General features: G+C 47.1%; 1 protein-coding gene across 2 annotated transcripts in view; it reads right to left on the bottom strand.

Moving 5' to 3' along the window:
- FRAS1 (Fraser extracellular matrix complex subunit 1) overlaps positions 1-6298 on the bottom strand; it is a 408415-nt gene extending 402117 nt beyond the window's left edge. For both annotated transcript variants that reach the window (XM_084760406.1, XM_084760407.1), the window contains exon 1: positions 4673-6298. In XM_084760406.1, the coding sequence (XP_084616532.1) occupies positions 4673-4745 (73 nt within the window). In that variant the 5' untranslated portion in view covers positions 4746-6298. The remainder of the gene's footprint in view (positions 1-4672) is intronic.
- Between the last annotated feature and the right edge of the window lie 7897 nt (positions 6299-14195).

The raw sequence follows: 14195 nt of genomic DNA, 5'->3' as shown, positions 1-14195 counted from the left end.
TGCTGGCTTCCTCAGCCTGCTTTCTGATAGAACCCAGGACCACCAGCCCAGGGATGGCACCACCCACGGTGGGCTGGGTCCCCCCGCCCCAGCAATCACTAATTAAAAAGTGCCTAACAGCTGGATCTCATGGAGGCATTCTCTCAGTCGAGGCTCCCTCCTTTCAAGTTGACGTAAAAATAGCCAGCACACGGGGTATCACAAAAAGATGACTCATTAGCATCAAGCAGCCACAAGTTGGCATTTAAATGTTCAAGCTTTATGTTGTGTTGTAATTCAGCATATGGCTGAGCACACTGTGGAATAGTTAAAATAGAATCATTTTTGGACTGACAGGATCACTCATGCCCTGATTACTGTCAGCTAGGATTCCGATCAATTAATAGAGCCGTAAAACAAACAACAACAAAAAAGGTCAACTGCTTCTGAACTACCACAAGATTTGGCATGAGGCTCCAGGGTCACGGTGTGGTAGCCCCGCCCCTCTTCTGAGCTATGTGGCGGAGTGTTTTATGACTACTTGTGCCTGAGTCAAAATGAGTGAGGTTGTCACCCAAGTCCATAACAGTGGATATGGATAGCCGTGTCACCACTCCAAGATGTCTATGGGGAAGGTGATACACACACACACACACACACACACACACACACACACACACACACACAAAATCTAATCCCAGAGGGGAGCAGAAATGCAGTATATTCGGAACAGGAACCTATGATAATACATCACGTATCCACTTGTACTTGCAGGGAGGAATGATGAAAACCAAAGCTGTAAAGTCGCAGTCACTATCGATCAATGGGTCAGGACTGAGACACCCAAGAAGGGTCACATGTTCTTAGAGCCCTGCTGCTATTTTACCAATATTACAGACTTGGGGGTGTTTAACACCTCTGGAGCTAAGTACTACATGCAGTGGATGTTTTGCTTGTTCCCTCTCTTGTCAGAATCCCCGAGTCCCACCAAGCCTAACATGACGTAAGAGCTCTCAATGAAGGTCTGTAGAGTGAGACACGGAGGTGGGCTGCTAGTTCAGCCAATGCGGTCCTTCTCCAATGCTGAGTCTTAAGCACAGAATGCCTCACCAGTGGAGCTCTCCGGCCAAAGACAGAACCAGAGCCGCTGACATACCTGCAACCAAAGCAAATTCTCAATCAAGTGATCCCACCCAGTGTAACCAGGTTAATAGTGGGCATAGGAGGAACGAGGGCAACTGTGGGCTTAGCTAAAGCCATGGCGTGGAGAGTGGTAATAAGGCACAAACCAGGGTTCAGGTCTCACCGGTATTTCCCAGTTCCATCCCAGTGGTCTATCTATCTGGTTTAACCTCGAATAATTTCCAATATAAACACATCTCAAGATGAGTCTCCAGAAAATGCTGTTCCAGTTGCTCTGATTCAGAAAGCAGCCAGGTTAGACACTGCCCTATGACTTTTTGATTTTTACTAAGCCCCCAGATCACAGTTTATCAGCTTAGCAATCTTGAGGCAACATACAATCACACTGCCAACAGCCTAGTTATAAAAATTCATCTTTCTCTTGATACTTAAGTTAAAAATTTAGAACTTGAAAGTCTCGCAAAATCTTTCTTTCTTTCTTTCTTTCTTTCCTTCCTTCCTTCTTTCTTGCCATCCAGGGTGTTGAACCCAGGGCCTTGAGCAAAAGCTCTATTACTTATCTATAGCCTTGGCACGCCCCCCATCTCCCTCTCTCTCTCTCTAATTAGAAAGCATATTTAAATCTACCACTACATAGTACCTTCCTCATTTAGTAAGATGGTTCATTCAAGGTCAGCTGGTTCATCACGGAAGCTGATCTATTTAAGTGAATTGAAGAGACTGTTGCTTGGCCACCCCTCTTCTGACGTGTGCTCTTGAGAGCCCCTTTCACTACAAGCTGGAGACACTGGAGTGACTGGAACTGCCCTCAGCTCACAGGCCTCCAAGGCAGGACTCCCTACAGCAACTCTAACTGAGGGAAGAATTAACTGGAAGGCTGCAAGCGTTCCCTGTTGTCCACAAAGAAGAAAGCAAGACACTCTTCCCATAGATTGGCAGGTTGAAATGTGACTATCTGGTCCATCCAAGAAGGAACATGTGGATACCTGGCTTTAAAATCATCCCTTGGGCCGGGTGTGGTGGCGCATGCTTGGAATCCCAGCACTCGGGAGGCAGAGACAGGCGGATGGATGTGAGTTCGAGGCCAGCCTGGTCTACAAAGTGAGTCCAGGACAGCCAAGATAACATAGAGAACCTCTGTCTCAAAAACAAACAAACAAAAAAAAACAACAACAACAACAACAAAAGTATCCCTTGGGCTCATAATAGCACTTGAGGAATTCTCTAAAGGTCCACACAGTTTCCATCCCAGTCCCTTAAGTTTAAAGAAAAAGAAAGCCTTGACTGGCCCAAAGTAGCAGGCTTATCAGATGACCGCTGATTTGTGTGAGAGACCATTATCACAGAATTCAACAAAGTGAATGAGATAAAGTGTGTAAAAGGATTAGCACGGTACAAAGAAAGAATATGTGCTCGGTGGCTGTCTGTGTTCATACAGTCTGAGCTAAGCATTGTGGGTTGGCTGGGACCTCTCAGACATCTCTCAATCCAGGATCTAATTTGTGAGCTGATTCAGAATGTTCTGAAGGTGGGAAAGAAATTAAATGCTGCCAGGCATGGTGGCACACGACTTTAATCCCAGCACTTGGGAGGCAGAGGCAGGTGGATTGCTGTGAACACAGAGAAACCCTGTCTCGAAAAACAAACAAAAAAACAAAAAGAAAAGAAAATGAGATGCAAAGTTCTCCAAAGAAGCCTTGAAACACACACACACACACACACACACACACACACACACACACACGCAAGCACACACACACCCCTCAGCAGTTCACACACTTTGCCCAATACATCTACCAGCCCTCCACAGAGCATAGCCCATAGCCTCTTAATAATAATGGTTTTTGTCATTTCAAGAAATTTGCTTCTGAGGAACAGCATCGCTCCAACTGCCCCCTGGTGAGCAATCCAGGAGTGATAGCATGTTTTCGGTGCTGTTGGGATATAATTTTTAAATAAGAAACTGCCACCAAGTGAAACTGTGATTTTTTTTTTTTAAGTCCTAAGTCGAACTTTTGGGAGCCCGGGCTGGCTCTCCCATCTGGTTAATTATTATAATTAAACCTTACTAGTTTGTTTTTAAAGTATGCATACACACATGCACATACACAATTTTTTTTTTTAAACAGGTTGTCCACAGTTTGAAAATGTCTGCACAACGCCCCCCCCCCCTCCGGGCGTGCTTTTACTGGAAATAGTACCCTTTTGACATAAGCCGCGCGACAGTGTGAGAAGGTGGCGCCTTAACCTGTGTGGGAAAGTCCCCGCGTGAATTTCCAAGGCCGGGCCGCTTGCTAAGAGAAAGATGTTAAGGACGAGAGACGCCACCGCACTGAATATTGGAAGCCCACCTGAGGTTTTGCCCTCCTGCGACCTCCAACCGCCTAGACTCAGCGCCTCTGGGTGCGGGGCAGGCAGGCGACACGTGCATTGCCACCGCCTATATGATTTGCTACTGGGCAGGTGAACGCTTCCTGCAGCTGGATGAATAATGAATGGAACCGGGAGAGGAAACAGAGCCAAGCGGTGGATGGAGTCCTCCCCCTTCCCAGCCCGCCACTCCCTTCCCCCTCCGCAACTGCTAACCCCGCCACTGTCCCCGCGACTCTGAGCAGGTGAGAGCTCACAGCGCGCCTAGGGGGCGCGGGGTGGGGGTGGGGGGCGGCGCCAGGCTCAGCATGTCCCTCTCTCTCTCTTTCTCTCTCTCTCTCTCTCTCTCTCTCTCTCTCTCTCTCTCTCTCTCTCTCTCTCTCTCTCTCTCTCTCTCTCACACACACACACACACACACACACACACACACACACACACACACACACAACTCGATTTACTAACTGATTTATAACCTGAACCGAGATTGCATATGCTATCCCGGCCACAACATTCAAGCCTCCTTTCTCTTCCCCAGCTCTTGAGGAAGTGGGCTGGGGTCCCCCAGCGAAAACCGGGAGAAGAGAAGAGCCTACACTCTGATTATCCACTTTTTTTTCCCCCCTGAGAAGCAGGCAGCCTCGTGCTCTCGGTACCGGGTTAAATTATTTTTTTTTTTCATTGCAACTGAAATGTCGACATCCAGAACACTCTAACCCAGTACTTACAAAATCTTAAGTGGGCTTTGGGGTCGGGGGGCGGGGGAGCACCTTATTGAGGCGAGGAAGGTAAAAAGAACCATGGAGCTTGGGTGAGGATTTTATGTTTCATAGGAGTGGGATCAGCTGCTCTCTCCTCACCTAGGCTTCACGTAGTTGCTTTTCCTTTAGGAGTAGGGTAGAAGCGGGAAGAAGATCCAGTTTCAGAAATGTCACCTCAAGAGGCCACCCACCCACCCCCATAAAGCAGAGAGGAGGCCGTGGCCGGGCTGTGATTTGACCACGAGGGAAACCAGGAGTGGAGATTTCAGCCGGGTTAGGAAAACCTCACTCCATGTCCACCCCTCACCCCAAATCAAAAACTTCCACCCAACCCACAACACTCTAAACCCCGCTGAGTCTTTTAAACTGCACAAACGAACACACACAGCACACACAGCACACACGGGCACCGCTCTTTTACCTTCGCAATGAGGCAATACCGCAAACTCCGCCAGCACTAGGGCCACCCCGAGCCACGCTTGGAGGACACCCATCGCCGCCGAAGCACTCTCACAGGAGAAGCCGAGCCTTCAGCATCCAAGAACCTGCTCTCGGCCAAACCCGAGGCTGCGGCGCCGGGAGTGGGGCCGCGCAGACAGTGTAGAAACGCGGGCTGCACCTCCTGGAGCCGAGGTTTGGGGATGGACCCGAGAAGGATGCCGCGGAGAGCAACCCTCAAACAGCCCGGGGTCTCACTGGGCTCTCCAGCACAGCGGCCACCAACGTGAGCCGAGCCTGCTAGGATAAGGCAAAGCTCAGGTCGCCGCCAAATCTAGCTGGAAAGTTGCGGGTCAGGGGCTGCTGGGATCTCTCAGCATTTCCCCCGGGCCAGACCAGTTTTTCCTGAGGTCTCCGACTGGCGAGATGCAGGCGCAGGTTCCACCTCAGCAGCTTTTCAAAGTTCTCTCGGCACGCCCCCCGTCTGTCGGCGTGGCGTCGACCGAGGGGGTCGCCGGGGAACTCGCCGGACCCAGCCACAGCAGCGCCCGGGGAGCTCGGCCGCGCAGGGCCGCTGGCTGCAAACTTTGTGCGGCCCTGCTTGAGCTCCGGGACTCCGGGGCGCTGCAGCCGCCGCACCGCACCGAGCAGCCAGGCTGCTGCAGGCGCTTCCAGAGCTCCACGCCGAAGGCGCGGGGGGCGCTGCTGCCACTTTCTCGCCCCCGCCCCTCGCCGGGAGGAGGAGTGCTGAGGGGCGCGGCTTGCTCAACACCGACGCCTACCTCCCCGCTCCGTGCACCCTAGAGCAGAGCTGCAGGGCGGAGGTGCGATTACCCAAGTGGAGGTGGGGCCAAGATTGTAGATGCACTGAGTTTGAAAGAGAGAGAGGCTGGAAAAGACCCCGAACTCGATGTTCCTCGGTTGCGGTGCCCGGAAAAGGCACAAAATAAGTCCCCGAATGGATCCCTGCGTTTAACGCACACAGGCTCCGAGTTCCTCCGCTTCACTCGCCTCCTTCGTCTCTCCTTTGCTGGGTGTGAAAATGGACTCAGGGACTCTGAGCTTTGGCAAAAATTCCAGAGAGTCACGTGGAGAAGGGGAGCCGCGGTGAGGGGGGTGGGGGAAGCCTAGAGAGCAACCTGATCCCCTTATTCATCCTGCAGGAGTCGGATTGGCTTTGTCTGGGGCGGGATCAAAAGTGGTCACACCGGAGGGCGGGGTGGAAACATGAGGTTAAGTCTCCTTTCAGACACTATTGAGGGTCCTGGAGCCAGATCCGCACCTCTCTCGCTAGGAGAAGCCAGTTAGGGACAGAGTGCCCACACACAAGTCCTAGCTGCTACCACCCCAGCCCTCAGCCCGCGCCCACTGCTGCTGAACACTATCCTGGAGGAGACCTGGTGGTCTTCTTCGCCTTTGTGGACTCTCAGGGATTTTCCCCTGCAGCCTAGGAGTCGTTGGGCACCTGTGTTCTACGTTGAGTCGTCCATGGTGAATGCGCCTTTAGAGCTCCCTAAAAGAAAAACACTACACAATCTGGATGGGTCCAGCTGCGCCCCCAAATGCCAATGACTGGGAAACCAATGTCCTAGCAAAAAAGCTTCCTGGTGTGCACACTTGAGGGGGCTGGGGGGGGAGGGGACAGGGGGCTTGATTTCTAGCCAAGGCTGAGTTATAGCTATTTTTAGAAAACTAAATAAAAATAGTTGGTCCAGATTTCATCATTTTGTAGCTGGGGATGATTGCATGGGAAAGATGCAGACTGGGTTCCAATGGGCAGGCAGGAAAGATGTCCGGGTTATCCTAGCAGAGCTGTGATGGCGAGACTGTCTGGAAAGAATTTTTAAGTAGCAATATTCCTGATGCCCATAGAACAGGCCCATGTTATAAAGCACACAGAAAGCACCCAGACATTATAATAACCGAAGGGAATGAAATTAGAGGGCCCGTGTAACTGTCGCCACTTGGCAACAGCAAGTGGGAACATGTGATTAACATGAGTGTGACTGTTGATGTTCAGAGGAATAGGAACTGTCCAGCTCTACCTCAATGCTCTTGAGCTGTACTGGTCCTGGGGACAGCAGCGTCTTTATCTCTGGATTTGAAGTACATACAGGGACTCCGTGAACATTCGTTGTAAGAACGGACTGCGGCGTCAAAGCCAATAATCACAGCCCTCTGAGTGCAGCCATAGCTTGGATGGGACCTGAGGCCCCTCCCACTTCTCCTCTTTGTTCAGAAAGTGAGGATTTTTCTCAGCCCACTGAAAAGTACTGTACAAAGTTAGGTTGATAGACACTAACAACCAGATTGCAAACCCTAACCCCTCCTAAACAGTTTTTCTGTTGCCGCAAGAGTAACTTGGAGACAATTGGTTTTCACTAGAATAAACTATTTGAATTTGTTTTTAAGAATGCATACAATTCTGGCAACTCAAAGAGGTCTCAAAAACATCTTTTATACTTGCTAAATAAAAACAATCTTTTTTATTTAAGTAATTTATTCAGATTACATCTCATTTGTTATCCCCTCACTTGTATCTTCCCATTCCCTCCTCCTTCCCTCTTTCACCCTATTCCCCTCCCCTAGGCCTGTGACAGAAGGGGACTTCCTTCCCCATCATATGATCACAGCCTATCAGGTCTCATCTGGGTAGCCTGCTTCGCCTTCCTCTGGGTGCCATCAGGCCTCCCATCAAGGGAAAGTGGTCAAATAGGGGCACCAGAGTTCATGTCAGAGGCAATCCCTGCTTTCCACACAACTGTGCAGAATGCGCTGTCCATTGGCTAGATCTGAATAGGGGGTCTAGGTTTACTTCATGCATTGTCCCTGGTTGGTACAGTAGTTTGTGCAGGACCCCCTGGGCCCACATCCGCCAGCCTTGATGGTCTTTTTGTAGGGTTCCTGGACCCTCTGGGTCCTTCTATCTCCCTATTCTCCCTTACCTCTCTCACCTGGAGTCCCAATAGCAAGTCCCAGCATCTGTCCCAATCCCCCGCTGAGTGCAGACTCTCAGAGGACATCCATGTTGTGCTAGTATCCAATTATAAGTGAGTATATACCATGTGTTTCTTTCTGGGTCTGGGTTAACTAACTCAGGACGATCATTTCTAGTTCCATCCATTTGCCTGCAATTTTCAAGATTTCCTTGTTTTTAATAGCTGAGTAGTATTCCATAGGGCAAATGTACCACAGTTTCTTTGTCCATTCTTTGACTGAGGGGCATCTATGTTGTTTCCAGGTTCTGGCTCTTATGAATAAGGCTGCTATGAACATAGTTGAGCAAATGTCCTTGCTGTGTGGTGGAGCATCTTTCAGGTATATTCCAAGGAGTGAAAAAGCTGGGTCTTGGGGTAGCCTTATTCCCGATTTTCTGAGAAAGCACCAGATTGATTTCCAAAGTGGTTGTACAAGTTTTCACTCCCACCAGCAATGAAGGAGGCAAGGCAAGACCAGAGGTTTTACTACATTTGCTCTGGTTTGTCAGCTGCCAAACAGGACAATATTTCTTACTACTTTTGCCTGTTTCATATACTTTAGAATCCTGGGGCTAGAGAGGTGTTTATTCAGTAAAGGACTTGCTGTATAAACATGAGGTCCTGACTTTGGATTTGCAGCCACCACATAAAAAGCCAGGGATAGGGGAAGGCTCTGATCCTACCACTGGAAAAATAGAGACAGGAGTTTCTCTGGGGTCCTCTGGCCCAGGCCAGTCTAGCCAAACTGGAAAGTTCCAGGTTCAGTGAGAAAATAAAATGGAAAGTGACCAAGGAAAAAGACAAGACATCCTCCTATGACAAGTGTTTTACCAACCTGTATTTCTTTGCTTGCAGGAAAATGATGCATCTTTGCTTATCTTTCTGTATTTCTTTTTTCTGAGTGGCCTGCTTATATTTCTTTCTGTTTGGTTCTATGTAGAATTTTTGTGTTTCTCATACAGTCAGTATATTAATCACTCTCTGTGACTTCAGATACTGTTTCTTAAAAGGAAGAGGCAGTTCATTGTTGGGGGAGGGGAGATACATTCCCTTATCAGTATCACTTGAAATGCATACAAGGTTAAAACCAAGACAAAAGATGTTACACCTAGAACAATTTTACTCAAAGAAATAACCAAAGTTTTAAAATGAATTTCTCTGTTTTATTTCCCTCGCTCCAGGTAGCTAGCCAATTCGTGTACCTTGCTTAGATCATAACAATTGTCTTAGACCAGGTTTTTTTCCTCATTGGTTGAATTCTGTGTCTTAGCAGTTATTAAATATTTTTAATACTACTTCTGTGCCTACCTGCAGCAGAAAACCAGGCACTGGAGGTTGCTGAAAAGGCCAAATGGCCACAGCCACAGCCAGTAAAAGGAAAGCATGTAGAACACCTTAACACAGTTAATTTTGTTTCTCCTGTAGGTTACGCTGGCTTTGGGTTTAAAATAAAAACCTCAGCGAACCTGTGTTTTGCTAGGACCTGTTCCCTTCAGGTCTCCTAGGCTTCATCTGTTGTCCTCTAGGTTACCCGGAACCTCGGGTACCTCCTTCTTGCCCCCAGAACACACTGAATAGCCAAACCTGGCTGATTAGGAATGCATGATAGCCACAGAAGTGAGAGTCAAATTACTGACAACTGTATAGGAAACTCGATTAGTTACTTTGCTGAGCTGAATATTCCCATTTGCAACTATTTCTATATCGCAAGAGCTGAGGAGAGGACTGATACAGCAAGATTAGGTGAGAAAGAACACAGCAGGGCGGTGGGATATAGAATGCAGCAGCTATAGGTGTAAAGCCACATGGATGCAACCGGTGCTCCCAGAGCCCAACAGCCAGCTACAGAACTGAGTGGTCTCCCTGCTCGGCTCTCCTCCTCCTGCTTTGGTCTGCTTCCTCCCCTATTCCTCTCCTCTGAAATGGAAATGTTTGCCTTGTGCTATTGCTTCTGAGTGCTTCCTTTTCTTCTTCTTCTTTTTTTTTTTTTTTTTTTTTTTTTTTTTTTTTGAAGATTTGTTTATTTTTTTATTTTGTATACAGTGCTCTGTCTGCATGTACACCCGCAGGCCAGAAGAGGGCATCAGATCTCTTTATAGATGGTTGTGAGGCACCATGTGGTTGCTGGGGGTTGAACTCAGGACCTCTGGACGAACAGTCAGTCCTCTTAACCTCTGAGCCATCTCTCCAGCCCCAAGTGTTTCCGTTTTACAGCAAGCCGTTTGCCTCAAGTTTCAGAGTAGACTTTGGGCTTGGACGTTTGAGTCATGCTGGGGACTAAGACTGAGGATCCATGAGGGGTGAGTGGGATGTTTTTCCCCCTGTTTTCTGACATAAGGTCTCACAGTGTATGCCAGGAAGCTCTTACCCTCTTGTTCCTCCCGCTTCTTCCTCCCTGCTGGTGGGATTGCAAGCGTGCACCCTCATTCCCACACATTAGAGATAGAGTGGACCTTTGGGAATCCAGAGACAAAATGTTGTGATTTAGATCTTAAACATGGCCCCATAGTCATGTCCTCCTTGAAAGCCTGGTGCCCAGTCGATGGTGCTATTGGGACATGGTAGAACCTTTAAGAGCCAGGCCCAGTTGGAGTAAATTGGGTTCTTGGTTCTTGGTGCTTGGTCCTTGAAGGCTTCACTGAGATCCTGCCCCTTCCTTTCATGCTTTGCTTCCTGGCCTCTGAGACCTCACAATAGCTTTGGGCTAATAGCTTTCCCTGCCGTGGTCTCCCTGCCATAGTAATCCCTGCCATATGTTCCCTGCTATAGTGCTCTCTGCCATGGTCTCCCTGCCATGATGCTCCCTGCCATGATGCTCCCTGACATGATGCTCCCTGACATGATGCTCCCTGACATGATGCTCCCTGACATGATGCTCCCTGCCATGATGCTCCCTGACATGATGCTCCCTGACATGATGCTCCCTGACATGATGCTCCCTGACATGATGCTCCCTGACATGATGCTCCCTGACATGGTTTCCCTGACATGGACTTTCTGCCATGTCTCCCTGCTGTGGTGCTCCCTGCCGGAGTCCTCCCTGCTGTGGTGCTCCCTGCCGGGGTCCTCCCTGCTGTGGTGCTCTGCCTCAGCACAGGCCCCAAACAATGGAGCCAAGTGACTGAAAACTGATACCTCTGAAATCAGGAGTTAAAAATAAACTTCTCTTTTTTAAAGTTGGTTTTCTCAGGCTCCCCTCCTCACCCACCCCACAGTCAGAAAACTAATATGACAGGATTTCCAAATACTCTGTTTGGGGGTCATGTAAGGAAGTATTCCAAAACAGATGTTACATTTTCCTCATACAATCTGTACTGTGAAATGTTCTCAGTGGTCTGTCATAACATAGAATGAGGTGGGTAAATTGTGAGACCTCCAGACGAAGGCACAAGGCTGAGTGTCCCTAGTTTAAAACCCCAAATATGACATGTTCCCAAATATAAAGCTTTTACATTATGACATGATGTGCCATGTGAAAATCCCATACCTGACCTCACATGAGCTCCAAGCATAACCACAAGCACAAAGCGATCTTCAGGTTATCCAAATTAAGTGAATTTCCTGTTTAGAATTAAGTCTTAACCCAAGATATCACATTACATATGCCCAAGCATGCCAAATTTTCAAATACAAAATCTGAACCCCACATTTCATCAAAAGAAATTATTATTTTATAATAAAAATGGCATCTTAAGCATCTATTGGAGGCATGAAATTCAGCACACAGAAGTACGCTTTTACACACACACACACACACACACACACACACACACACACACACCAATACAAACATACCTTAAAAATTGTAGACCAAAATATTAGCTCTGAGATTCCAGGTGACTTTTCATTCCTCTTTTGAGCTTATCTGGGTTTTCTTTCTTCTGAATGAAATTTTTCTGAACACATGTTTACTTTTGCAATGAAAAATCCTATCGAGGAGACTTTTAAAACATCAGAAGAAGCCAGTTCAGTTTGGCGTCATATATTTCATTTCTGTCTATGAAAGGCAGAAGTTTGTATGTTAGAATATGTTCAGATTTAGTTCACCTTAGCAGCTTAAGGGTGATCGTTTGTCTTCCTCTGCTTTTGGCAGACATAATAGCATTCACCATCATTTTCTGGATACTCAGGACATCACATTTTTACAAGCTCATCCACAATGCATTGAGCCACATAACCAAATCTAGATTCCCCAGCACCAGACAACGCTCTGGTCACACATGGCTACTGGGTCTTAAAATGGGTGTAGGGGTAGGTGGAGGTTGTCAACACTGAGAAGTGCTGAGGGATACGACATGTTCGGTGTTCTAAACACTTAGTAAAAGAAATTGCATGTCAAAATAATAATATTTTGTGTTGTGTTAAGCACAATGTGTAATTAACACTGACATTAATTGGGTGTGATGGTGCAAGCCTATAATACTCCCACTAAGGAGACAAGGGCGGGAGACCAGGAATGTGAGGCCAATCTGGACTCTATAGGGAGAACCTGTCTCAAAAGAAATCTCCATTATTTTACCTGCTTCTCTTTGTTTTTTGTTTTTTGTTTTTTAAATAAAAAGCAGTTACTAGAAAGGTAGGTTAATGTGTGCTAACTATAGACCTGTGAGGTCGTTTAAAAATAAACTGATAATATCAAACATTGGCAAGTAGCTGAAGCAACTTAAACTCCCATAAATATTGGTTTGTTAATGAGAAATGAGAGCCAATTTGGAAAATAGTTTAATAGGTTCTTATAAAGTCAAACATAAACTGACTATATGACTTAGCTGCCTTACTCCTAAATATTTACCCAAGAGAATTCATACAAAATTCTAGAGATGACTGTTTAAATTAGCTTTCTTAGTCACCAAAACCAGTAAACAGCCAAGTCCCTCAACTGGAAAGTAAATAAGCTATCTTGCTAATAGAAAAGATATGACTTAGCCAGGCATGGTGGTGGCACATGCCTTTAGTTCCAGCACTCAGGAGACAGAAGCAAGGGGATCTCTGAATTGGAGGCCAGCCTGGTCTACAGAGCAAGTTCCAGGATAGCCAAGGCTACACAGAGAAGCCCTGTCTCAAAACAACAACAAAGAAGGAGGAAGAAGAAAGGAAGGAAGACCAAGAAGAGACTTGATACCCTATGATCATATAGAGGGGGAGGTAATCCCCCTCAGGAACAGTCATAGGGGAGGGGAATAAGGGGAAATTGGGAGGGAGGGAAGAATGGGAGGATACAAGGGATGGGATAACCATTGAGATGTAACAAGAATAAATTAATAAAGGAGGAAAAATAAAAAATAAAAATAAATAAAATAAAATAAAATAAAGAAAGGAAGGAAGGGTGGAAGCAGTGGGGGGTGGGTGACAAACAGGCTATGGCTTAGTGGTAAATGACGCAAATATGGACATACATCATGGAATTGATGAACAATATTATGCTGTATCTGTAATTCTAGCTACTTATACAAGGGGAGCTTGTATCAAAAAAAATTAAAATAAAAGTTTACTATATGTAAGCTAAACCATATTTTAAAACAACCAAAGAAATCTTAGGAAGCAAGCACTACCTTCAAACAGCATATCATGGTAGCATAATAATAAGTCAATTAAAATTACATATCTGGCAGGGCGTGGTGGCGCACACCTTTAATCCCAGCACTCAGGAGGCAGAGGCAGACAGATCTCTGTGAGTTCGAGGCCTCCTGGTTTACAAAGTGAGTCCAGCATAGCCAAGGCTACACAGAGAAACCCTGTCTTGGGGGGGGGGGGGGAATTACATATCTGAGGCACATCAGCTGTCAGTCCAACAGCAATGGACTTTGGGAGACAAGCACTGCAGAAAAGCTCTGCCCACCACCCCAACACACACACACACATACACACACACACACACACACACACACACACACACATACACACACATACACACACACACACATACACACACACACACACACACACACATACACACACACACACATACACACACACACACACACACATACAGAGAGAGAGAGAGAGAGAGAGAGAGGGAGGGAGGGAGGGAGGGAGGGAGGGAGGGAGGGAAGATACAGGAATGACAGCATTCCAAAATGTGAATCCTCAACAAGCCAAACCTCCTGGCAGCAATATGGATAAAAGACCCGTGCCAACTCTCAGGGTGAGTGAGAGCGAGACACCAGCTTTGTCTTCCTGAGCATGGACATTTCAAGTTGCTTGTTACTTCAGCAGAACCTAGCCCATACTGACAAATGCTGCATTCCTCTGAGCCACCTTTACCTTCCATTTTGGTTCCATTTTTACATTCAAAATAGTTTCCTACAGGTCCTAGGGAGGGTCCAGTCTACAGATGGCTAATCCAGGTCTAAGAAACATGTGAGGCGCTAGCAAACCCTCCCTGCTGCTTCATTACACCAAACAGGCCCCACACTCATCCCCAAGCCCACATGTTTGACAGAATTTTTAATTTCACCAAACTAGTTAAGACTTGAATTACGCGGCATGCCATATTTCAACAGTAAAGAAAAGTAACATCCCCACAAA

Source organism: Acomys minous (genome assembly GCF_964271855.1).
Source record: "Acomys minous genome assembly, chromosome: 15".
NCBI classification, from domain to species: domain Eukaryota; kingdom Metazoa; phylum Chordata; class Mammalia; order Rodentia; family Muridae; genus Acomys; species Acomys minous.
Note: the sequence above shows the minus strand (reverse complement) of the source record. Positions and strands in the feature narration are given on the sequence as shown.